Below are 25,622 nucleotides of genomic sequence, written 5' to 3' on the forward strand. Positions count from 1 at the left end.
CTTTCCCTATGCTTTTGGTCACTCCAGGTTTCTAGCCACTTAATGTTTGTGTTTGGTTCGGCTTCTTTTATTCTTATGGAATTAATATATTGACACAGAATGAGACAGCATAGGCCTATGTATTTTTGGCAAATATTGCTTTCTGTCGAAATAGGAATAATCACATCACAAGTTTGCAGCACACACGCATTGATTTTAAATTGGACTACAGCGCAAGTGGAATCCCCAATACCATACTTTTTGGTTAGGCAAATATGCCTACAATTTTATTAAATTATTAGCCTACTAACTGTTGTCTAAAATTTTGGTAAACTTTTTAACATTATAAAACTCTAATGAAGTACAAACAATTTATAGTAATGTAGCAACTGCATGATTGAGTGGTGAAAACGTTTGCGCGACGTTCGCAAAGGAGTTCGGTTCGACACCCTCCAGAGTTTGCGGCTGTGTTTCGGCAAAGACACTTAATTTCATGCTAAAATAAGGATAGCAGCTGACTCGACAACTATCTCTTCGTTGCTTCTTATTGTGGTGCATTTGTGATCGCAGTGAAGGCTGCGTACTCTATATGTTGTTGCAATGGAAGCGAAAAAACGTGATTAGGCTAGCCTATTACAGGACTTCATGTCAACTTTACTGGGTGGCTTATATGAAGCTGGGTAGGCTAAACAAACAAATAATTGAAATCCTTCTGTGGTCGGACAAAAAGAATAAAACGTAGCTTCGATTTCATGTTTAAAAATAATCACCAAACTTCTGCGGAAATCCAGTTTTTATTGGATGAGTTTAGGCAAATGCGAAGTGTGTGCCCATGCGTCTTCATCAATAGGTTGACCTGTTGGGCAATTGAACCAAAAAGCGGCCAAAACAAGATATAAGCTCATTGTAACAATAAATATTTGTCAGCAGCTAATTGTAGCAAGAATTGAGAGCAATAGACACCGGTGTTTCGTGGTCTGTAGCTCCTGTGCGCTTTAGCCTCATATGTCATTTCTACGCTCTATAATATGCACAGAAACAAACGGAAGCCCCATAATTGTATCGGAGCCCCAACTGACGAAGTTAGGCTACGGCCTTGATTGAATGGCAGTCCAGCTTATTAGCCTACTTCAGTTGGTTCATATTCAGTGCAAGTAGGCCATATGCTGCGTTGCTTTCACAAGTAAAGCAAAAAAAGGCTACAAACTAAAACCCACTTAGCCTACTTATTGTAGCAAATAAAACAGTAATTCTCACTTATTATTATAAGACATAGTAATCAATCAATCAAGCATTTTATTTTTCGTCATTAACGCGTCCGGGACGAAAAAGATACTAACTACAAAAATCGATATAGACCTACCAGCACGTTAATGAACGGGAAGCTAAAGTAGTTAAAGCAGAAAGAAATTTCAAGTCTAGCAGAATTGCAGACCAACAGCGTTTTGCTTAGACATTAACACACTACCAGCAGTTCCTTTAAGCGCCATAGCTTATGAGCAGTTACTAGAGCCCATTAAATAAGTGGCTTATCATTGTAGCCTATCACTTGGCTTGTTTTTCATATAAAAGTAACTTGAATAAAATTTAACAGTCAGATCCTTGTTTTTTAACGTTGATACAACGTTTTTATGAAGATCCTAATAACTACTCAACAAGTTATCAAGTATTCACAAGCAATTTGGTGCTTGCCAATGAAGCAGCCAGCGTGATTGTTTTCAACGTCACGCTTCATTGCACAGAGCTGCGGGAAAGGTCTATTGCCAAGGCCATTCCATCATTGTTCATCATCAGCCGCCACCCGTTTGCTGTGATCAGTGAATAGTGCCTCCACCAAATATGCTGTCATTTCTGCTTAAAGCACGATGCTTCATCTACCCGAATGAATTAATTGCCAAGGCGATTCGATCATTGTTCATCATAAGCCTCCACCCGTTTGCTGTGATCGGTGAATAGTGCCTCCACCAAATATGCTATAGTTTTCTCATTTCTGCTCGGATTTTAACAATTTTACTATCTTTGGAAAGCATGATGACTCATCTACCCGAATGAATTAATTGCCAATCTAAAGTAGGCATTATATTTATGTAGCGCTAACTTAAACTTTACTATTTTGTACCAATTCTTAGCAATTCAATTTTTAAAATAAAAATATCAAACCAACACAAATTAAAAGAGTATGTCTTGCTTTATTAACCTAACAACTTTCACGTTTATATGTGATCTACAAAACGAGAAATCGTTGTTCAAACGTAACCGCTCGACGAAGCTTTTTTCCAATGCATTTTTCAAGGCGATTTGATCGTGGTTCATTATAAGCCGCCCACAGTTTCATGTAATCGATGAATACTGCCTCCACCAAATATGCTGTAGCTTTCTCATTTCTGCTCGGATTCTAACAATTTTACTATCGTTGGATGGCATTATGCTTCATCTAACCGAATGGATTAATTGCCAATCTAAAGTAGGCATTATATTTATGTAGCGCTAACTTAAACTTTACTATTTTGTACCAATTTTCAGCAATTCATTTTTTACAATAAAAATACCAAACTAACACAAATTAAAAGAGTATGTCTTGGTTTATTAATATGTTAACTTTCACATTTATATCTAATCCACAAAACGAGCAATCGTTGTTCAAACGTAACCGCTCGACGAAGCTTTTTTCCAATGCATTTTTCAAGGCGATTCGATCGTGGTTCAGTATAAGCCGCCCACAGTTTGATGTGATCGATGAATACTGCCTCCACCAAATGTGTTGAAGCTTTCTCATTCTGCGCGAATTTGAAAAATTTTACCATCGTTGGAAAGCACGATACTGCATCTATCCGATTTAATTAGTTGCAAGTTTAAAGTATGCATTATATTGATCTAGCGCTAACTTAAACTTTACTATTTTGTACCAATTCTTAGCAATATAATTTTTACAATAAAAACACCAAACCAACACAAATTAAAAGAGTATGTCTTGCTTTATTCACCTAACAACTTTCACGTTTATATGTTATCGACAAAACGAGCAATCGTTGTTCAAACGTAACCGCTCGACGAAGCTTTTTTCCAATGCATTTTTCAAGGCGATTTGATCGTGGTTCAGTATAAGCCGCCCACAGTTTGCTGTGAACGATGAATACTGCCTCCACCAAGTATGCTGTAGCTTTCTCATTTCTGCTCGGATTCTAACAATTTTACTATCGTTGGATGGCATTATGCTTCATCTACCCGAATGCATTAATTGCCAATCTAAAGTATGCATTATATTTATGTAGCGCTAACTTAAACTTTACTATTTTGTACCAATTCTCAGAAATTCATTTTTTACAATAAAAATACCAAACCAACACAAATTAAAAGAGTATGTCTTGCTTTATTTACCTAACAACTTTCATGTTTATATGTTATCTACAAAACGAGCAATCGTTGTTCAAACGTAACCGCTCGACGAAGCTTTTTTCCAATGCATGCGATTCGATCGTGGTTCAGTATAAGCCGCCCACAGTTTCATGTGATCGGTGAATAGTGCCTCCACCAAATATGCTGTAGCTTTCTCATTTCTGCTCGGATTCTAACAATTTTTCTATCGTTGGAAAGCATGATGCCTCATCTACCCGAATGGATTAATTGCCAGTCTAAAGTAGGCATTACATTTATGTAGCGCTAACTTAAACTTTACTATTTTGTACCAATTCTTAGCAATTCAATTTTTAAAATAAAAATATCAAACCAACACAAATTAAAAGAGTATGTCTTGCTTTATTAACCTAACAACTTTCACGTTTATATGTTATCTACAAAACGAGAAATCGTTGTTCAAACGTAACCGCTCGACGAAGCTTTTTACCAAAACAATGCAAACACAAGGCGATAAATTACGAAATTTAAAAGTACGATGTGCTTTATTTGTGTATTACCGTGATTCTTAAACTGTAGCCAACCTCGCGACGTTCTGGTGCGTCGTTTGAAATTTCAAACGACATCGTAAGAAGGTTTGGTTTCCTGACTAAAAAAATCGCATAAATGAGTTACATCTTTTAATAAGACGATGTTGGCTGTGTTCAACTTAATTCTTTTGAGACAGCAGATTGTTGATAAATGCTTAACGTAGAAATTAAAAAATGAAATAGAAATTTTTTTATCAGCAATTTATGAGCGACTCATAAATTGAGTCCACCAGCACTCACAGTTTTGCCATGACTGTGATTATAACAAAATATTAATTGAAATGAAAAAAAAGAGAAATTTTTTGTAACGGTCGCAAAAATTCTATTAATTTTTCATAAAATTCATAGAAAAACATTGTATCAGCATGTAGTTCACTGATTTTTGATCCTGTGTGCCAAATATAGATCATATGTTAATGTTATCAATTGTCATAATTGCGTAGCGATTTCAGCAAATTCTTGTGTGTCGCTTCGAAAATTATGAAATATTTGATTCCATTAGGAAACACGATATACCAAAATTTCAGATAAAAATGTTTTAGAGGTCTGCGACCACTGCGAGGCACCAAACGAGGTTCGCCAAGACAAAAAGGTTGAGAACCACTGATCTACTCTTTGCTTTCGTCCTGGGCGGTTTGCATTGCCAATTTCTTTTAAAGACGCTTAAATGCTAGCCATATACCACAGGAATCCCTTGGACGAGAATTTGTAGTTCCAAACAAGCGAGCTTCTAAGAAGGGTACGAGGGGACAGTTGGCACGGCCCTAATTCTAACCTAATTGGGTACCATTAACACAGTTCATTAGTGTTGTCACACATATTTCGTTTTACTGCAACATCTCCTTACAATGCCCTAACGTAAAGGATTCATAGAATTTTCGGTATGATGTGTTTGATAATTTGATAAATATTCAAATGGCAAACCGTATCGTGGCCAGAGGTGAGCAGTAGCGCACTGCTTTTTTTCCAATGTTAGGGGTTGCGGACAGGCGCTACTTTGGCTTCAGTTGTACGTCCTCAATTAGCTACTTTCCAATTTAAGGTAGAGAATAATAAATCGTTTTAGAGATTTTAGATTGACTGTTTGATTATTTTTGATTTGATTTACTGATTTTTGATTAAAGTGTTAGTGAATTTGCTCAATGTACACTTGCAAAACTAAGATTGGTTGTTATTGCTATTTTTTTTTGAAATGTTTGAAGGTACGCCGAATGACAATAAGACCAAGCACATTCATCCAACATGTCTGGAATAATTAAAAATGTTCAAGCAAGATTCAATTAAATGGAATTAGTAAACATTTTTTGCCTATTGTCTGCTTATGGATATCATTGCTTAAGTCTGTTTGGAGTTCATGGTGTTGTCCAAATGTCATATCACTTTCGGAGTAATTGATGTTATAATAGTGAAGTTTAAGTTAGCAGATAAATATACTGTATACCTTGGACATGCAACCAATTGATTCGGGTAGATCAGAGGCGTGCAACATACGGCCCGCGGGCCAGAGCACGGCCCACGGTACCCATTTACGTGGCCCGCACATTCTTCATCAAGTAGCCCATTATTTTTAAATACTTTTCACTGTTAGATCGGAGGATGTTGTTATTTGCAACGTCATCATTAGCATTATTGACTTTTAGCATTATTACATCATTAGCATTATTGTTGCGTCATTAGTAAGCGTCGTAGAAAACCGCCTTGTTCTTCTGGCAATGATTCAGTAACATAAATCTTACTTTATGGGTGCAGTGTGGTGAATATATTAATATTTATTCTACAAAAAGCTTAGCATAGTAAAAATGTCTACAAGTAAGAAAAGGAAGGTTGATTATGAAAGGCGGAAGTTCAACAATGAGTGGTGTATAAATTACTTCGTTGTTCAACACAATCAAGATGTTGTTTGCCTGATTTGTCAAAACACTATAGCAGTAATGAAAGAGCACAATATCAAGCGACACTACTGTGCAAAACACTCTGCTAATTATGATAGCATTGTGGGTCAATTACGGTTGACAAAATGCAGCAGTTGAAAAAATCTTTGAGCAAACAGCAAGAGGTATTTCACGGTTACAAGAAAGACATTGAGCTTGTTACAAAACTGAGCTTCAAGATATCTGAAACTTAATGTGTAACTTGATTGTGTGTACTTTTCCATTAAATAAATTGTTCATATATATTCATGTGTTATTCGATAGACTGGCCCTCAGCATCATTATAATTGTACGTTGTGGCCCATTGCGATAAACAGTTGCACGCCCCTGGGGTAGATGCATTATCATGCTTTCCAACGACGCTAAAATTGTCAAAAAAGCTTCATCGAGCGGTTACGTTCGAATAACGATTGCTCGTTTTGTGGATTAGATATAAACGTGAAAGTTAACAGAGAATAAAAGAAGACATTTGTGTTGGTTTGGTATTTTTATTGTAAAAAATGAATTGCTGAGAATTGGTACAAAATAGTAAAGTATAAGTTAGCGCTACATAAATATAATGCCTACTTTAGATTGGCAACTAATCCATTCGGGTAGATGAAGCATCATGCATGGACTTCTAAATAGTAGCATCTGGACTGGAAACTCAGTGGGCAACATGAGGCCAAACAGTTGGTACAACAGTTGGCCAACAGTGGGCCAACAGCCAAATAACTAACCCTGTTTAACCCAATGTTTAACCCTGTTTAACCCAACTAACTAACTGGCCCACTGTTGGCCAACTGTTGTACCAAATGTTTGGCCTCATGTTGCCCACTGAGTTTCCAGTCCAGATGCTACTATTTAGAAGTCCATGCATCATGCCATCCAACGATAGTAAAATTGTTAAAATCCGAGCAGAAATGAGAAAGCTACAGCATATTTGGTGGAGGCACTATTCACCGATCACAGCAAACTGTGGGCGGCTTATAATGAACACTTGAAATTGATCGCTTTGTGTTTGCCTTGTTTAGGTAAAAAGCTTCGTCGAGCGGTTACGTTTGAACAACGATTGCTCGTTTTGTAGATAACATATAAACGTGAAAGTTGTTAAGTTAATAAAGCAAGACATACTCTTTTAATTTGTGTTGGGTTGGTATTTTTATTTTAAAAATTGAATTGCTAAGAATTGGTACAAAATAGTAAAGTTTAAGTTAGCGCTACATAAATGTAATGCCTACTTTAGACTGGCAATTAATCCATTCGGGTAGATGAGGCATCATGCTTTCCAACGATAGGAAAATTGTTAAAATCCGAGCAGAAATGAGAAAGCTACAGCATATTTGGTGGAGGCACTATTCACTGATCACATCAAACTGTGGGCGGCTTATAATGAACACTCGAAATTGATCGCTTTGTGTTTGCATTGTTTTGGTAAAAAGCTTCGTCGAGCGGTTACGTTTGAACAACGATTGCTCGTTTTGTGGATTAGATATATATGTGAAAGTTAACATATAATTAAAGCAAGACATACTCTTTTAATTTATGTTAGTTTGGTATTTTTATTGTAAAAAATGAATTTCTGAGAATTGGTACAAAATAGTAAAGTTTAAGTTAACGCTGCATAAATATAATGCCTACTTTAGACTGGCAATTAATCCATTCGGGTAGGTGAGGCATCATGCTTTCCAACGATAGAAATATTGTTAAAATCCGAGCAGAAATGAGAAAGCTACAGCATATTTGGTGGAGGCAGTATTCATCGATCACATGAAACTGTGGGCGGCTTATATTGAACCACGATCGAATCGCCTTGAAAAATGCATTGGAAAAAAGCTTCGTCGAGCGGTTACGTTTGAACAACGATTGCTCGTTTTGTGGATTAGATATAAATGTGAAAGTTAACATATGAATAAACCAAGACATACTCTTTTAATTTGTGTTGGTTTGGTATTTTTATTGTAAAAAATGAATTGCTGAGAATTGGTACAAAATAGTAAAGTTTAAGTTAACGCTACACAGGGGCGCCGGAACGATTTGTGACTAGGGGGGCAAGATTACGAAAAAAGGGCACTTTTGTTTACTAAAAGGCCAATTTTTTTTCAAGTTTTAAGATAAAATATAGCAATAATGATAATGCGGTATACAAAGAAGGGCACCATGTTATGTTATAATGATGTAACCTACTGTCAAGCCTTAAAACAGCCTGCGGCCATGGCCTCTAAGTAGTGCTTGAATGACCGCCGGTGCTACCTCCTCAATCGGCCAAGTTTGGCCGCCGGTCTCTTCTAGCCAATTATTTAATTTCGCAATAGAATGACTGTGGATTAACTGTCGAAAACATGTAGTATCAAAGAGTGACGCAAAATTAGGTCAGCGCGTCATAGCCTAATCGCCGCTGTTGCATTGTGTGGGAATATTTGTTATTGATGGAATATATTCATCTGCGATCGCCAGCGTTGTATGTCTTATTTTTAATTCCCAACGTTTATTTTAACAAAGTGTTAATCCGAAGTGCTAATTTACATCGGCTGGCATTTAACCTGGCAATATTGTTTTTATGTCGATTCGATGTTGTCGGACATTGAACCGTTGTTAAAAAGGAGAACTAAGTTCAGTGGCGCGGGAACTATTTTTCTCTAGGGGGGGCTGAAGCTGTCGTAGTGCTGTCAGCTTCTGGGGGGCTTCGCCCCCCCAGACCCCCCTTATGTGGAATTGCCAACAAATGAAAAGCGGCAACAACAAAGCTGCTGTTCAGGAAATTAAAATGAAAACAAATAAATTAGAAAGTGATATGGAAAGAACGGTTTGTGGAAATGAGCTTTCACAAGCTTCCGAAGATTGATTTTCGCTCAAGTGTTTTCTGTATGAACTGTGTCATGAGTTCTTTGACATCGACAGTGTATTGGTGGACATGCATCAACGCAAGATGAGTAAGTTTTTTTTGTGTCATTGAGCTTCTCAACCACGTTTTCAGGCGTCTAGAGCAGAAAAAGAACTTTTTGATGATGCAGCTCAAAACGGGAGGCAAAGGCAGAGCTCCACAAATTTTCTCGTTTCTTTGAAAAGGTCTCGTGTTTGAGGGTGTAGTTGCGATAGTATCTCAGCAACCTTTTGAACGGAGTTCGCGGATTTTCCACATAACATCGCTGAGCAAAGTAAGTTCCGTTTGTAAGCTATCTTTTCTGATGGCATCGGGTAAGCTGATCTCAGTATCAGATCTTTCCTCACCGTTTGCACAGCTCAGAAGGGCCTTCTCTCTGTTGGCTACTGTAAGCAGATCCGCCTGGTCGATCTTCGATCAAGCTCAATTTGAACCAAACCAAGGGCTTCGATGTAGGCCTTATTGCCGTTTCCACGCTCCTTCTCTCGCAAATGACAAACCATCCGATTCCTCTGTGTTTCGAAATCGAGTTTTGCTCACTCGGGGAACCTTTGGCGTCTTTAGGCTATTGACAGACGCAAAAACGTTCGCTACTTCCATGAGCATGGAAACGGATTCATCTTTTCTGAAATTTTTGACTCGTTCGCGGAGAATGGTGATTGATTTTAAAGCTGAAGAAGCAGAGATCTTCTTGTTTTGGAGCTGTCTTGCGACGGCTTCTGCAGGCTGAAAAACTTCGCCGCTGCAGGTAATCGCAAAATAAAGCTGCATTGCTTATTTTACCAAGCCGAATATGTTTGCACGTGCGTCTCCTCTTATTGCATTATCTTCTGTCATGTCGGTCAGATATGACAAAGCAATATCATGTATTACTGTAATGTTCAGAAGTAAAGCATGAAATGTAGATATTGCAGAATGATGTCCAATAAACGATGGACCGCCGTGTTAGTAGGGAGGGTGGCTAGTACTGATACTGCGAGGTATAGCTCCTTGTGATTGACGACTCATTATTGCGAATGATGAGCGTGACCACACGTAACAGGAACTCGATTCATCGTAGCAATTATTGTTCAAAATTTTTCTGAAAATATGTTATGTACCTTAAATTGTAAGAATTTTGTAGGGGGGGGCTGAAGAAATTATTGAAAATTCCAGGGGGGGGCTGAATTTTCTCTAGGGGGGGCTGCAGCCCCTTGAGCACCCCTACTTCCCGCGCTCCTGACTAAGTTAGTTGACATCCGAGGAGAAAACATTTTTTGATCATATTTTGCAAAAATTATGCTTCTTTTAGTAATGTCCTTCACATCATTGAAATACTTATTACCTTGCCGTCATCGTCAACACAGTCATGTCGAACGTTGTTTTTCCTTGCTAAAAATAATTCTAGAGGAGTGGCGAACTTCTTTAAAATTAGCCACATTGGAGACACTCGTTTGAATAGTACTGGATTACAATCCCGATAAAACAGTTATTGCGTGGTGCAACGATTCTATTGTAGGACATCGCCCAGGCCAAGACTTCAATAACGCTAAGTGATCATTTTAGCATTGTTGCAAGTTTAATTCTATTTACTTGTGTTATCGTTATTTTTATTTTGGCCTCAAAGCACGCAGATTTGGCCCCCGAGAAGGATCTCCCGGTAGGCCACGATGGCTGCCAAAAAAAAAAAAAAACGAGTTTTAAGGCCTGTAGCCTACTGTGTTGCAAAATTTTGTGCCGTAAATATTACTTTGAGGCAAAAATGAAAGATTGTAATTAGGCTAAAAGCGAATAGCAGAAATTGTTATATTGCAAAATGTGCAGTAGCTTACATGACTTTAAAAGGGCACCATTGCCCCCCTGCCTCTCCATCTGCCGAAAAATTGAGGGCAGGGGGGCATTCGCCCCCCCTGCCCCCCGCTTCCGGCGCCCCTGGCAATGCCTACTTTAGATTGGCAATTAATCCATTCGGGTAGATGAAGCATAATGCCATCCAACGATAGTAAAATTGTTAAAATTTGAGCAGAAATGAGAAAGCTACAGCATACTTGGTGGAGGCAGTATTCATCGTTCACAGCAAACTGTGGGCGGCTTATACTGAACCACGATCGAATCGCCTTGAAAAATGCATTGAAAAACAGCTTCGTCGAGCGGTCACGTTTGAACAACGATTGCTCGTTTTGTCGATAACATATAAACGTAAAAGTTGTTAAGTTAATAAAGCAAGACATACTCTTTTAATTTGTGTTGGTTTGGTGTTTTTATTGTAAAAATTGAATTGCTGAGAATTGGTACAAAATAGTAAAGTTTGAGTTAGCGCTACATAAATATAATGCATAATTTAGACTGGCAATTAATCCATTCGAGTAGATGAGGCACCATGCTTTCCAACGATAGGAAAATTGTTAAAATTCGCGCAGAAATGAGAAAGCTACAGCATATTTGGTGGAGGCACTATTCACTGATCACATCAAACTGTGGGCGGCTTATGATGAACAATGATCGAATCGCCTTGGCAATTAATTCATTCGAGTAGATGAAGCATCGTGCTTTCCAACGATCCAAGCAGAAATGAGAAAGCTGGAGGGACTATAAGCAGAAATGAGAAAGCTGGAGGCACTTTTCCCTACAAATATTTAAAAATCAATAGCCATTCCGCTTTTTCTTCTATTCCGCGTTTTTGCACCCTTCCTAAAAGTAGTTGCGTTTTTTTGCATGACGTCACATATGACGTCACTGACCAAGGCGGCCGATGCTTAACCAGCACCGGACCACCAGAGAACCTCTTTTGGGACCCGGTCTAAAGCTTTCAACTCTAGGCCGATAAAGGCAAAGTAGAGTTTCTTGTCTGCACTGATTAATTTTTCCTGCAGTTGCCTTATCTAATTGCAGACCAAATCCTTTTTTCTTGATTTGATCAATCAGTTGATTGTGGACGTCCTCCTCAATGTCACCAGTGTGACAACACATGATAGCGGCACCAACCGCACCTTTCTTGCAGCTCTCCTATCATTGTGTTGACAAGATCAACTGCAACAGAAAGTATATTGTTCTTCAGTAATGTTTTCAGGATTTTTACACTGAGCAATTCAATGCACAACTTTATAAGATGTCGTGGATTTTAAAATGATAAACACTAGTTATCATACTTGTTCAGATCGTTTAAATAGTTGTTTAAATAGTGTTTAAATAGTTGTTTAAGTTGTTTAAATAGTGTTCAGCAACTACGGTATCCTATACTCCTACATAAATACAACCTTTAATATTGGCATTTGCAAATTATGGGATAGGCTAGCAGATAATAGAATGTATAATACATAAACATTCATTTCTATGGAAAAGGTGTTTTTGTTATACTGTATGTACCATTGTACCTTTCATCATTTTATTGCTTTAAAAATATTTTTCTTGACCAACTAAAAAAGTTTTCATTGTTGAATTATTAGTTATTGATGCTTTTAGATAACTTTGTAGTCATTAGATAATCTGATTATGGCAACTAATATTGAGCAAGAGCCTTCTACTAAAAGACAGTGTATTCAAGAAGAGAAAAGTTTGCTAATTGGAACCCATGACGGAACATTTCATTGTGATGAAGTCCTTGCTTGCTATATGTTGAAACTATTGCCAAAATATAAGGTTGTTTTTTGTGCTTGCTATTTTTGTAGAGCTTGGAGACTGGAGTGTGAATTTCAGTAGCCTACTGAGTAAGATATCTCAAGGTTTTGATTTTTTAGATTCCAAAAGAATACCGTAATTTACACAATCTAGTCAAGGCATTTCATGTATTTTATTGTTACTTAATAAAGCAAATACCAGGGGATGTCATGATGCAGAAACTGTCGGAACATTATTTCAGCTAATGTCCTTGTGCCATGTTGTTTTAAAGTTTTCCAAGGTTTTATCCTTATGATTATACCAATATTTCACGATTAAGGATTATACAATTTCTGGCAAATGTTGTAGATACGGTACCTAAAAAGTATCTTTAAAAAAATGTTTTTGTTTGGCAATAATTTTGAAATGAGCGTATTTTCTCTTGTTATAATACAGTTCATGAGTTTGCAAATATTTTTAGACTTTTATTCTGAAGGTGGAATTTGAATAAAAATGTGCGATCTTAAAATTTTAAGCAATTTATTTAAATGAACTACACATGTGGAATTTTAGTTTAATGCCTAAAAGTCATTCTGCAGCTTCAAAGTAATTTTTTGAGAAAAAATGGAACTAGTTATTAATGTTTCTTTTGTAAAGAAATGGGAGATGTGCCATGTTTCTAGAAAGTCACATTTCAAATGTGGTACCTGTGCGATAATTAACTTTCTTACCGTAATGTTGGCTATAATGTGTTTCTATTTGATTTGATTTGAACTTGTTTTGTAATGGCTATATTGACATATGAAACATTTTAGTGACTTCTGTTGCTATTGCACATGGAAATATGAAGAGCAAAACAATATGGAGCAAACACATAATTTATACAAACCATACTGTAATTATGATACCGTACGGTACCGTATCTTTAAATTTATTATACACAGTTATTAACATGTCTCTTTGTGGCAACTTAACAAACCAATCCAGATCACTAGCCATCTCTTTGTAGCTATTACTGACTTAGTGACACTGTGACAGTTTGATGTATAAATGCACTGGCATTAAACATTGGTGACAAGAATTCACATATATAATAATTAAAAACAATGAAAACTATTAATACAGTACTACAAAAACTGCTCAATGCTAAGCAAAAAAGCAAAGCAGAGCGAATTAAATCAAATATAGTTATTACTATCTGAAGCCTTTACAAATTGTTTCACCTAACGGATCATCAGAAGGTCTTATTCAAATAGAATCATCAATAATGATTCTATTTGAATAAGACCTTCTGATGATCCATTAAGTGAAACAAATATTTGATTTTATATAATAATTATATATATCGTTTTCACAAGTTTTTATGTATTTTTCGTAGAATGCTACAATACTCCGAACACGTGATCAGTCAAAGCTTGATGAGTGTAACATTGTAGTCGATGTTGGAGGAGTGTATGATCCATTAACTTGTCGGTTTGATCATCATCAAAGGTAGTTAAATAATATTAATTACACATAAATACATTGATAATACGCTATACATATATATACAGTATAATATAGTGTGTAAGTTTTCATATTTAGATTTTAAAAGTAAAGTTTTTTTTATTGCAATGATAGAATCATCACCAAGGTAAACGAAATAAGATGAAATCTGTTAGTTACATAGGCCTACTAATGATCTCTTCATGTATAAGAAGCCAAGGCAAATATTGTCACTGTTGTGACCACTGAGTCTTGTGACTGTGAGTATTCTAACTTATTTTCTTTCGATCATGCAAGTTTTCTCCAAATGACACCCACCTGCTGTTTCTATAGATCTGTGTGTTGAAAATACTATTACCAGGGTGTATGGGAGATTTTGTTTTCACCTTTATAGTTTATTTGTAGCCTACCTAAAGTATCGACAAAATTCTTATTTGTAATTTTTTTTTCAAAATATGGTTGCAATATTGTTGCTTCCGTATTGCACTCTAAAACTGTACCATAAATGAAAAGTTTTGTTCTAATCAAAGACTCTGTTAATTATTAAATGTTAATTAACTCTGAAATTAAACTTTAAAAAATAACAAAATTTAAAGAAATCTTGTAACAGTGAAGTCTTGAGTTCGACAGTTCAACCAAGGAGGTGGATTTGTATATTTTAATTTTTCCCACAGAAAATATATATATACATATACGTAGGATGGATGGATGGTCATTTACTTTTGTTTGGATGCGAAACGTACATAAAACAAAGAATACAGTGTGCATCCAATGAGAGAGTGCGAAAGACCGTAGCCCTGAAGGCGTAGGAGGCATAGGCGTAGCCAGGGGGGGGCGAAAGGGGCCATAGCCCCCCCAAATTTTCCAACTTTGGATTCCGAAGTTGAGCTCTTTGTTGAAAATGTAATAAAATTTGTCGAAATTTATGACGTTTTCCAAGACATCTGGTTATTAACACCCCCCAGGACTTGTTTTAGACACACAGATAGACACCAATAAATTATGCAAATTGTAAATCGCGCAAAATTTACGCGATTTACGTTTCTTTTAACTAATTTGTGGAAGCAATTTTAGAATGGTTTACTCTGTTGGGTTTTTATGTACTGTAGGCTAGTTATTGAGTTTTTGTGTAGCTGAGTTTTTGGTGTTCTCTAATTTTAGCCGCAGTTTTTGCCGTTCGTGTGTAAGAGCTACCTTTAATAAGTTAATAGCTGTTTATCTGCTAATAAACTTCATACAAATATTACCTTAAGTGTTTCCAGAAAGCGCTACAATCCATTATTTGAGTGTAAATTTTCAAAAATTTTCCGGGGCAGCATGCCCCCGGACCCCCCTAGAAAACGCGTGCCTTCGGCACGCTCTAACCCCCCACCACTTTCATTGTTTCCCTTGCTCAGCCCACCAGGATACGCCACTGCACATCAACTGGCGATGGCTTAAATCAAACACTTTGTTACTCTCTTCAATTCATCAAATATTTGGCCCCCCCCAAATTTTTTTTCTGGCTACGCCACTGGTAGGAGGTCGTCGAGTCTGCACTCTCTCACTCAAACAGTTATATATATTATATACAAAAAAAGTATTGTGTTTTTACATAGCAAATTGACACAAAAATAAAGGAAGAAAGATCAGAAAAAAAAAACAAATACAGATACAGGCGCAAGAAATACAAAAAATAACACTGCTCTACACGATTTTTCTGGTAGGAACTCTGAAAACTGATCCAGAGCAACACCAGTAGGTCACAAATTTGATCCGTTTTAATCTAATGCATTTTTGTATTTAATGTTTTTTTAACCAGTGTTGACATACTCAAATGAATTTCTCCTAAGTTGCTGCGCAACATGCCCAAACACGGCCTCTTGTCTCAACAATTTTTACCAAATGTCTGGTTTTGCTAGACGTGGTCTTTAAATATAACATATTTACCTGTTTTTCTGCCAGTTTCATTGTAATGTTAACAAAATCGCAGTGATTATATTATGTTTTAGGTCCTTTGACAAATCGATGCGCTCAATAAGACCTGAGAAGAAATGGAGAACTAAACTGAGCAGTGCTGGGCTTGTGTATTGTCATTTTGGTGAAGAGATCATAAGAATTTTAATGAATGGAAAGGAGATCAGTGATAATGTTTTGAACGTCATCTACGATAAGGTAAGTTTTACCTTGGGGTGTAGGGCAGTGGTTGTTTTTTTTTCTTATTCAAAGATTTAAATTAAAACAGAAAGTGCTGTAGTTTTGGTAACCGTATATTTTTTTCGATGCTCCCACGGTATAGCTTCAACATGTATAAAGTTAATGTGTCATAACATCACACTATTAGTCTGATGTCACACACTGTAAAATTGCTACTTAAGATCATCCTCCAACGTTTGAGAAGGCAATTGGTTCCAGAAATAGGTAATCAGTTTGGTTTCATGAAAGACAGAAGGATAACCAATGCAAGCTTTACCATGAGAAATTGAGAATGCTTGGTGAAAGAGCAATTGAAGTCCAACAAGATCTCTATTTAACATTTGTTGATTTCAAAAAAGTCTTCAACAAATTTGCAATGACAAAACAGCAACAAGCTACAGTTCGCCTCTCGGAAGGTTTGTCAGGAAGGTTCAAAACTCAATGCGGGGTCAGACAAAGCTGTGTAATGTCACCAGATCTGTTAAACTTGTATAGTGAGATCATTCTCAGAAACATATTCAGCATTGATGAGGAAGTTTTAGTGAACGGCATCTCACTGAACAATATTCGCTATGCATACGACACTGTGCTCAAACTGCTCATAGCGACATCCCCGGACTCGAAATTTTTTTCCCACGAAATTTTTGCTACTTCTCATAGAGTTTGTATTTATACCGTGTGAGTGCAAACATTTTTCGTTGGCGCGTTTGGTTCAGTGATTTCGTCTAAGCCTTATAATCGTAAGGACATTGGTTCGACGCCCATCGTCGAAGTCAGTTTTTTTTCCTTTAGGCCTACATTAGTTTTTGCGGTGCACAAAAGCTTTTCAAAAAAAGTAAGGTTAGGGCTAATGGGTTAGGGTAATTCTTAATTAATTCGGAAAATCTTACTTTTAGACTAGTGACCAGAATGAATTTCTTTCTCAACTTTTTTAAACTTGACTAGACTAGGTGTGTCTCCAGGCTACGTATTAATTCAAGTTCAATGTTTATATTTGGACCTGCTGGAGGGCGAAAATCGGCTGCTGTGAGCGCGAAAATCGGTAAAAACAGTTACGCGCTACAGACATATGCAAATGAGACAGAAAGTTCGTGGAAACAAAATTTCGCTCCCCGGACAGTCTACAAACACTATTCAACAAAACTTCAGACATCAGCGTAAAATATGGAATCCAAATTACCGACAAAAAAATGCATGACTATCTCCAAACACAGTCCTGAACCCCACTTTGCGGTTTACCAGGGAGACAGCACAGTTGAACAAGTGTCTTCTTTCAACTACCCTAAGAAGAAGAAAAGGCCTAGCTAAAGATGCTTTAATAGACTACGACCTATTTTATTAGATCGCAAGCTTTCAATTCCTCTGAAGGTGCGACTTAAAGTGTTAGTGTGTTCTCTAGTATGGTTGTGAGACATAGACCTTCACCGCAGAAACTAAGCGTAACATTATAGCAGCTGAATTTCGTTATATTGACATTGTCTGCTTTGTAAAGCGCTGAGGAGCAACGCATTCTGCGATGGATACAGCGCTATATAAAAACTAACATTATTATTATTATTTATTATATACTGATCATATCACAGGTATGCAGAAATTTGTCAGCTACATAAAGATAAGGAACTATTAAATATTGTAATTCAAGGGCAACTCAAATTTCTCGATCACGTACGTCATCAGTAAAGAAGAGTTTGAAGATCTCTAAGCGGTCGCCTGCTCGGGAGACGTGCTCGTGGCAGATAACGAATGACATTTTTATCCAATTTTCAACAAAATAAACCAATCAGCCAACCAAAAACACTTTGGAATAATGCACGACATAAGGAACGCTGGACAAAACTACCAACTGAGCATCCAGTTCATCATAGGCCGCAACTGCTATGATACTGTAGTAATAGTAGTAGTTATATTTTCTGCTTTTGTACATTGAACTGAATGTGGGCTATACTGAAATAAAGTCGATTAGTTGATACATTGGGAAGTTAGTCATATTACGTTCTTTGTACAGGCTGCAAATAGCTTAGCATTCGTTGTACTGTTGTGGAGGACTGTGAGTGTTTCCATCTAATAATTCTTTGCTTTAATTCTTTCTGTTCGGTTATGCTTTTGTAAAACATTTTTATAGACATCCGTTAAGTCATCCAATTATGTTTTTAGGGTTTTACTGTGGTTTGGCTGGGGTGATAAATTGAGCTAACCTGACCTGAATTTTCACCACCTGTCCGCTGTCCTAAACTTTAAAAATTCTGCTTTATACAAAAGGAAAAGGAAATCTATATGAAAATTTTAACCAAATTTTTGCCTCTTGTCACTTCCCCCTTTTCTACTTTTGTTCACTCAACCACAATGTTTGACAGGTGTATGAAGGCTTTATCGAAGAGATTGATGGAATCGATAACGGAATCGACCAATACGAAGGCACAGCCAGGTACAAGGTGTCGACCAACCTCAGTTCCAGGGTTGCAAGGCTTAACCCAGGATGGAATGAAGAGAACCCCGATGAAAGGGTAAGTGATTATAGTGGTTGTTGGCAACATCTACCGCCCACGTCCAACCCTTGCGATACGGGGAACAAAAGTCGTAAAGCCGTGCACTAACTAACTTGTATAAGATTTGAGCCCAATAGAGTTTGTTAGTTTTCTTCAATGAATCGATAGTTCTCTTTGACCACTCATGAGTTCATCATTTTTTTTATTTGATTATTGTATGTTTTGTTTGCTTAGAAATACTTCAACAAAGCGATGGAAGTCGTCGGTTCTGAGTTTGAAAGCCGGATCAGCGATTTTCTTCATCAATGGCTTCCTGCCCGGTCTATCGTGGAAAGATCTTTGAAGGCCAGAGGAGAGGTACTTTTAAGGTTATACTTCGACTTAATGAGTTTGCGTGTGGTTTTGTCTTCACCTGGACGCTTCAAGTATTCACATGGTATGAACGCAAATTTATATAGCCGAAATTTGATCTCGAATAAACCTCCCCTCAACCGCAGGTTGACAAAAGCCTTCAACTCATGAAGCTGGAAAGGTTTTGTCCTTGGAAGGAGCATTTGTTAGATTTGGAAGACGAGAACGGTTTGTGTGGTGCTGTCAAATATGTCCTCTACCAAGATAGGTCATCCAAGTGGAGAGTGCAATGTGTTCCTGCTGGGAGACACACCTTTGAAAACAGGTTGGTCACATGTTTCTACTTGAAGATAAAGATTATCCGGGTTTTATTCGGACACTTCCTATCGTTGTGTATTATAATTGATATGTTGCCTTTCTATGATCCTTCGGTCGTCAACCGTAACAATAAAGTGCTACCGAAGGTTCTGGGGATATTGTTTATTTAACTGCTTCAGTAACACAGTCACCTTGTTGTTAAGTGATGCTCTGCGACTTCTTCATCGTTTTCTTTACTCCAGGTTGTCGATGAAGAGTGAATGGAGAGGTCTTCGAGGAGAGGAGCTGAACAAGATCAGCGGAATTCCAAAATGCATCTTTGTACACGCTAGTGGCTTTATCGGGGGAAATGAGACATACGAAGGGGCGCTGGAAATGGCACAGATTTGTTTAAAAGAAACATCTTGACCTAGGCAACTGAAGAAGGAACCAGCGGGAAGCCATCGCCGTGAAGTTGTAATCGTTTGAGTAGTTCCTTGTGAGGAAATAAGATTTATTATCACTTCACATTGGAGGTGCTCATTGTTCATGAGGATTTCATGCAACTTTTGTTCACTCTCCGCAGCGTGACCTTCAATCACAACAATCTATTTCTTGTGACTTGACTCTGTTGTGAAGTAGTTGTCTATGTATCATAACTTCGCATGGTTCGTAATTTACGAATAGCCACGGCTGACAAGCAATCGTACACAACTTGGTAATTGTAGTTGACTAACTCTAGAAATTAAGCATAATGTCTAATTCTACCCTGAGAGCCTATGTCGTTTAGCACCGAGTAACCTAACGCTAGTAATTTTGCCAGCTAATTATTAGAACGAGTAGGCTACCAAGTTAAGCTGAATGCCGATATTGAATTACTTTTAAAAAGTGGATGCCCAATTATGGAAGTGTTTATTTGAGTTGACAGTAGATCAAGAAAAAAAAAGGGTTCGTTAGTAAATGAATTTAGACAACCATCAATAATTGGCAGTGATTTGCTGTGCAAGACGAGCAAAAACCAAACCAGAATTGTTGCTATAACAAAATAGGCATTCGGACATCACCACAGCAAGATAGGCTAAGCATCTAAGCCAGTGGTTTCCAACCGGGGGGGAATTCCCCACTAGGGGAGAATTTTGCAATTTTCAGGGGGAATTTGGTTTTAGGATTGTAAAGCTGTTTAAGCCTAGTAAGTCTTCTTTCGTATGAGAGGTTGTTTAATGTAGTCCAGAAACACCCTCTCATACGAAAGAAGAAGCCTAGTAAGTTGGCCGTGACCAGAGCTTTAGAGCGTTAAGGAGGAGCCCTTAACTCCCGATTATTTAAGCAACTGTGCACTGACAAGACATAGATGCAAACTATCACGTAGGGTAGGCCTAGTTCTTCGTCATGCAAAATACTCAATGGTTTTCAAGAGGAAACGTAACCAAATGAGTGTTGGAGCTCAGAGACAAGCTTAAATTAATTTGATACCATGTGAATTTACAAACTGTACTGCTTCCATGCTGGCTCAAGGCAGGTTGAAAAAGAGGGATGGATTTATGTCACTGTCATTAGGAGATTATTTTAAGGCACTAGAAGGCTCTGCTGTCAGGATCGCGGGGGGACTACGTTTTGTCTGGCCTCTACCTATCGACCAGCCTGGCTTGGGTGGCCTTTCCATAAGCAGAGTCCAGTACCGCTCAGCATTTAAAAATGCGTTGGAAGCTTTCACCAGCAAGCTTGATAATTGAAAGAGAAAAGTTAGAATGAACAATTAAACATGTCACCATATTTAAAGAATTATCTTAGGTGCTGGTCAATGAACAAGTTCTTTTATAGTTGGAAAAAGAATTGATTTTGTAACATCTCACAACATGAGAACTGGAATTCATTCGATATTTTCCTGAAATTTGTGATGATGAGCTTGATTTAACACCAAAGTCATTCACATCGTTGATGGAAAAGCTTCTCGACAAATTGCAGAATGAATTTTTAGAACTCAAAACGGATTCTTGTGCAAGAGTCTTAAAAAAAATCAATCACTGGATTTAGGCCATTAATGTGTAATTCCTATCCCAAAGTGGCATAGAAAGCTATTCAAGGTGTTTAACTGTTGCAGATGAGAACAAAACAGAGAAACAGATTAGACGTGTAGAATAATATTTGTTGTGCTCTTTCCAATACTCTTTCATCCCATTCATGAGTTGTCGAAACAAAAAAATCACAAGCTTCACACAGACGGTTAAATGCATTGACTCATATTTCGAATGTCGTTGGCTCCAGCTCGTGTCCGAGCATTGGCTTCGTTTTCAAATCGAATTTGGCTTTGGATGGTGATGTCATATGTTGCTTTGGAGGCCCAATTTATGATGGAAAAGATGTGGGCAAAAATCACATTGCATGGAGGGTGGGGGCAGTGGCTCCGAGAGGGGGGGGAAGTCGGGCCAGTTTCCCCCCTAGCAAAATATTGTAAAGGAAAAACGAGTAGTTTTTTGTTTTTTCACTATTGAGGGGGCCCATTTTTAGTACTAAAGTAAAGATGTACCAACTAAATAATCAACAAATTCTTAAATGAAGTGCGTAGTTCCAAGTATTTCTCAATCATTGTAAATGTCACTCTCGATGCTTCTCATCAAGAACAAATTATTTTTGTGTTAAGGTAGGCGATGTTGAACTGCTTCAAGACGTAAAATCTGAAGCTGAAATGATTTCTGTATCACTGAACGGTTTCGATTGTATTGATAGTTTCAACTTGAAAACTGGTGCTGTTTTAGCTAAGCGGGAACTATTTTTGCTTTACAACTGAACCTTAACTTCAAAATCTGCGTTGGCCAGGCATAGGAAGTTGTTGTTTGTTTGTTTGTTTTGTCAAGTTGTATTCAACATAAGTTATCTGGGAAAGTTAAAGGTATCAGTCCAAGCACGATTAAAGAAAGCAAATCCTGTATATTTTTTGTTTATGGATCATCATCAGTCATCATCTCCGCCTGCAGCAGATTGTGCATCAACATAAGTGATTTGCTTCCAAGAGTGGCGATTTTGAGCCAGCTCGACCAGTGTCGCCAAGTTGAGTCCGGTCCATGATTGGATGTTGCCTTGGCATCGTTTTAGTTGTCTGCCACGTTTTCTTTTTTCTTCTACTTTTCCTTCAGTGCAAACTTTGCTGATTCCGAATTGTGATCTTTTAGTGTGGCCGAACAGTTTTAAAACTTTTGATTTTATTATTGCTGCAATTGGATGTAATTTTGTCATAACTTAGTTAAAAGATCTTCTGTTTTCGTGTGGTCAAGTAGCCTTTTGGTGGTCATGCTTCTCATGATGTGATTTTGGAAGGTAGTGAGTTTTTTGTTTATGGATGTTGTTGCTTAGGCTAAATCTAGTTGGAATTAATAATGTTGCTTACAGACAGAGTTGTTCAAATGTCTTATCATTTTTGGAGTAATTGATTATCTGTAAGCTAGTGGCATCTTTAAAGTTATAGCCCAGTCAGAGGAAAAATTCTGAAAAATCTAAAGAAAGCTGTCCTATCATCTTGCAAAGAAAATTGACTTCGAGGGGGTAATCAAGGCGTGGTGCAGTCAAACCCAATGCTTTACAATAGGCTACCCTTTTGCAATTGAAGCTCTAAAGACGTTTCTTAAATGCATCAAGTTGGAACCAACAAGAGCGTGATCGGAAGCTGAGTCAATGCTAAAGTAGCCTACAACTAGCAGTTTTAAATTTGTGACTGCTTTGCATTATGTGGATTACGGTCCTAAACAAGATTCACTGATGAATTTAATGAAATTAAAGGAAGATGTAATCTAAGTAGGCCTAAGAGAAAGCTGAGAAGAGTAGGCTAGGCTACTACTCGCAAGCTAAAGTTGCAGTGGCAATTATAAATTTCAAAGAAAATGATTTTCTTTTCCTGAGGACAGAACGCTTTTATAACTCCACTTAACTAGCTGAATCATTCGAAGGAAATGTATTCTATCTACCGTACATTGCAAAGGGGATTCGATAGTTGTTGGAATTGACAAATGTATCAACAAACTCAAACATATCGTCGATGAGTTTGAAGTTCCATGAAAATTTCATCGTATGTCTGTTGTGCAGTTGCGGGCATGTGGGATAAATTTAAACCATTTGTAGGCTACACAACAATGACATTTTTTAAGACATTTTGGATGAGGTGGTACTTTTGACAGAAAGCCACACAGCAAACTTCAGCTGCAAACCAGATCGAATCACCCCATAATCAATACAAGGAATCATTGATTGCACTTTCGAAAGGTTTTCCAAATAGTTTTGTTTTGATTTTTTTTGGGTAGCCACTTTAACAAGTCGAAATTCTGCCACTGAAATTGACTAGAATGAAACCGCCAACCAATCATAAGCTACGGTTTAAGTGACGCAAAAAAATGGCGAAAAGAAGATCATAGAAAGCAAATTAAGTGATGGATTTTTTGTCAGCTGGTTGGCTTAAGGGTTAGGGCTAGAAAGTAGTCATTTCATTGACGCGTGTTCGATTCTCACCACTGCTATTGCTCTTTTTCTTCTGTAATTACCAAATAAAATTCAAAACAAGCATTAACTCTCTGGATGAATGCTAGAAGGGTCACAATTGGACGGTAGCCTCTTATAACACGTTCTGATTGGTTGGCGGTTGTATTGTAGTCAATTTCAGTGGCAGAATTTCGACTTGTTAAAGTGGCTACCTTTTTTTTGTGTTCCGGTAGCTACCTCCAGCGGTTGCGCTTTGAGAACGTGGTTTTAGCAATTACTGAAATTTGTAAAGAATTGTTTGCGCTATGACTCAAAACCGATGACTCAAAACCGATTGAAAAGCCTAACTATAGGCCTACATGTTGTGCATCAATTCAGACGTCGCAAAATTTTATCATTTGATGCTGCGATCCGTAACTTTGCATTGCAAAAAGTCCAGACAGGGTTGAATTAAATCAGGGATGTCCAAAGTCCGGCCCGCGGGCCAACTCTGGCCCACGAGACGTTTTTGTATGGCCCACGCCTGTTGTTGTACAATGTGTTATTTTTGGCCTGCAGAATGAACTATTTTCGTTGCGTTGCTATTGTGTGTTTACAAAGCTTTCTAGACAAAATAGTTTGCTTCAATGGCATTTTTGCTGCAAGTGAAATCCAGTGATTATTGATGATTTTTACATTGAACGAAGTTCTTTTCATGCTGCGGAAAGTAGGCTATTTTTAGCTTAACACGAACATGCAACGCAATATTTGCTAAAAAATATTATGGGGCCCATTTTTCGTATTGTTTCCCGACCAGTGCTGATTTCTCTCGGAGGCCCTGGGTGGGGGACGTGGTAGTTCTAGCTTTTCTTTTCTAGTGTTTCGTTTTTCAAGGGCATTTTGTATCCTGTTTTTTTCTTTCGCGTCTTTCCTAGTTCTTTTTATCGAGAGTAATCTGTCGCTAGCAAGTTGTTCCCATGAATCCAGATCAATGTTTGCATGGTTGAGGAAGACTTTCAGCTGGTTTTTGTATCTCATTTATGGTCTTTTTCTTGGAATAAAATACTTTTCAGCAACGTTCTTCATTAATTAAATTATTTTACTATGAAAAGGAATATTACAAGCTAAAAAGCTTATTACTAGAGAAAGTTTAGTTTATCTTACAAGACTTAGATTAAAATATTAATGTAAACGAGTTTTTAACTATCAAAATTTATAGGGGGGGAATTTAGGTTTGAATATTGACTAAAAGGGTCCACCGGATAAAAAAGGTTGGGAACCACTGATCTAAGCAAACGAAAGTGTGATCTATTATGGCGCTCAGCTACCTAAAACCGACATTTCTTGCACGCAAATGCGAGATTACTAGCGAAGCTAAATGGTGGCAACAGTTTGTAATTGTGAGAATCTTTGTTTTCGGACTAAGAAGGTTTTACCAAGTTAATTTTGGAAGTTTCTTAACTTCTCGGGGTTTGAAACTGCTGGCCTGGTCACCGATTTTAACAGAAGTTTCAGCTTGTTGGTGTTGTCTGAATTATTCTATCCACTAGGTGCCGCTGAATAGCCGTTGGAACACACTTTGAGCACCAAACAAACTCTGCTAAATTTTGTGGTTTGTTTGAACTTAAAACCAACAATCATATTTTACAGCATATCCTAAAACAATGAACATGACTTTACAACTGTTTAAATTACAAACTGTCCGCCCCGTTAGCTCAGTGGTTACGCGCCCGGCTCAAGATCGCACTGCGCTGGTTCGACTCTCGGGGTGTGCGCTTGAGCAACGCATTTCAGGACTGCTCTCCATTCAGCAGCACCTTATGAATGGAATAATCCCCCGGCAACAATCGGAAACTTCACTCTGCCAATTTCAGTAACCGGCCCTGCGTTAAAAGTAGGCACTTTAACATAGGACAGTTTTCCTTGCGAGAACCAGCTACCATCATTGCGCCGTGGCGCATTGGTTAAGAAAGGTAGGATAATTTTCCTTATAAACTCAATTGATTACAGTCATTAAGATCCTTCTTGCACTCAGTTCAATTGCAGAAGAAAAAAGAACACTAGCAGAGGGTGGGAATTGAACCCACGC

General features: G+C 37.7%; 1 protein-coding gene across 1 annotated transcript; it reads left to right on the forward strand.

Moving 5' to 3' along the window:
- The first annotated feature begins 12,146 nt into the window (after nucleotides 1-12,146).
- LOC145768715 (MYG1 exonuclease-like) lies at nucleotides 12,147-19,988 on the forward strand. The gene is made up of 7 exons (XM_082580293.1): nucleotides 12,147-12,335; nucleotides 13,672-13,784; nucleotides 15,770-15,932; nucleotides 18,308-18,457; nucleotides 18,674-18,796; nucleotides 18,937-19,115; nucleotides 19,351-19,988. Exons 1-7 carry the CDS (start codon nucleotides 12,189-12,191, stop codon nucleotides 19,514-19,516), a joined length of 1,041 nt encoding a protein of 346 aa, XP_082436419.1. The 5' UTR covers nucleotides 12,147-12,188; the 3' UTR covers nucleotides 19,517-19,988.
- The last annotated feature ends 5,634 nt before the right edge of the window (nucleotides 19,989-25,622 follow it).

The sequence above is a fragment of the Aplidium turbinatum genome, chromosome 4, assembly GCF_918807975.1.
Source record: "Aplidium turbinatum chromosome 4, kaAplTurb1.1, whole genome shotgun sequence".
NCBI lineage: Eukaryota > Metazoa > Chordata > Ascidiacea > Aplousobranchia > Polyclinidae > Aplidium > Aplidium turbinatum.

What these genes read in the sequence shown, in the direction of transcription:
- LOC145768715 (XM_082580293.1), top strand. Translation starts at nt 12,189, where the DNA reads ATGGCAACTAATATTGAGCAAGAGCCTTCTACTAAAAGACAGTGTATT. An exon ending in AACTATTGCCAAAATATAAG is followed by an intron (nt 12,336 to 13,671) that starts GTTGTTTTTTGT and finishes TATTTTTCGTAG; the next exon opens with AATGCTACAATACTCCGAAC. An exon ending in CGGTTTGATCATCATCAAAG is followed by an intron (nt 13,785 to 15,769) that starts GTAGTTAAATAA and finishes ATTATGTTTTAG; the next exon opens with GTCCTTTGACAAATCGATGC.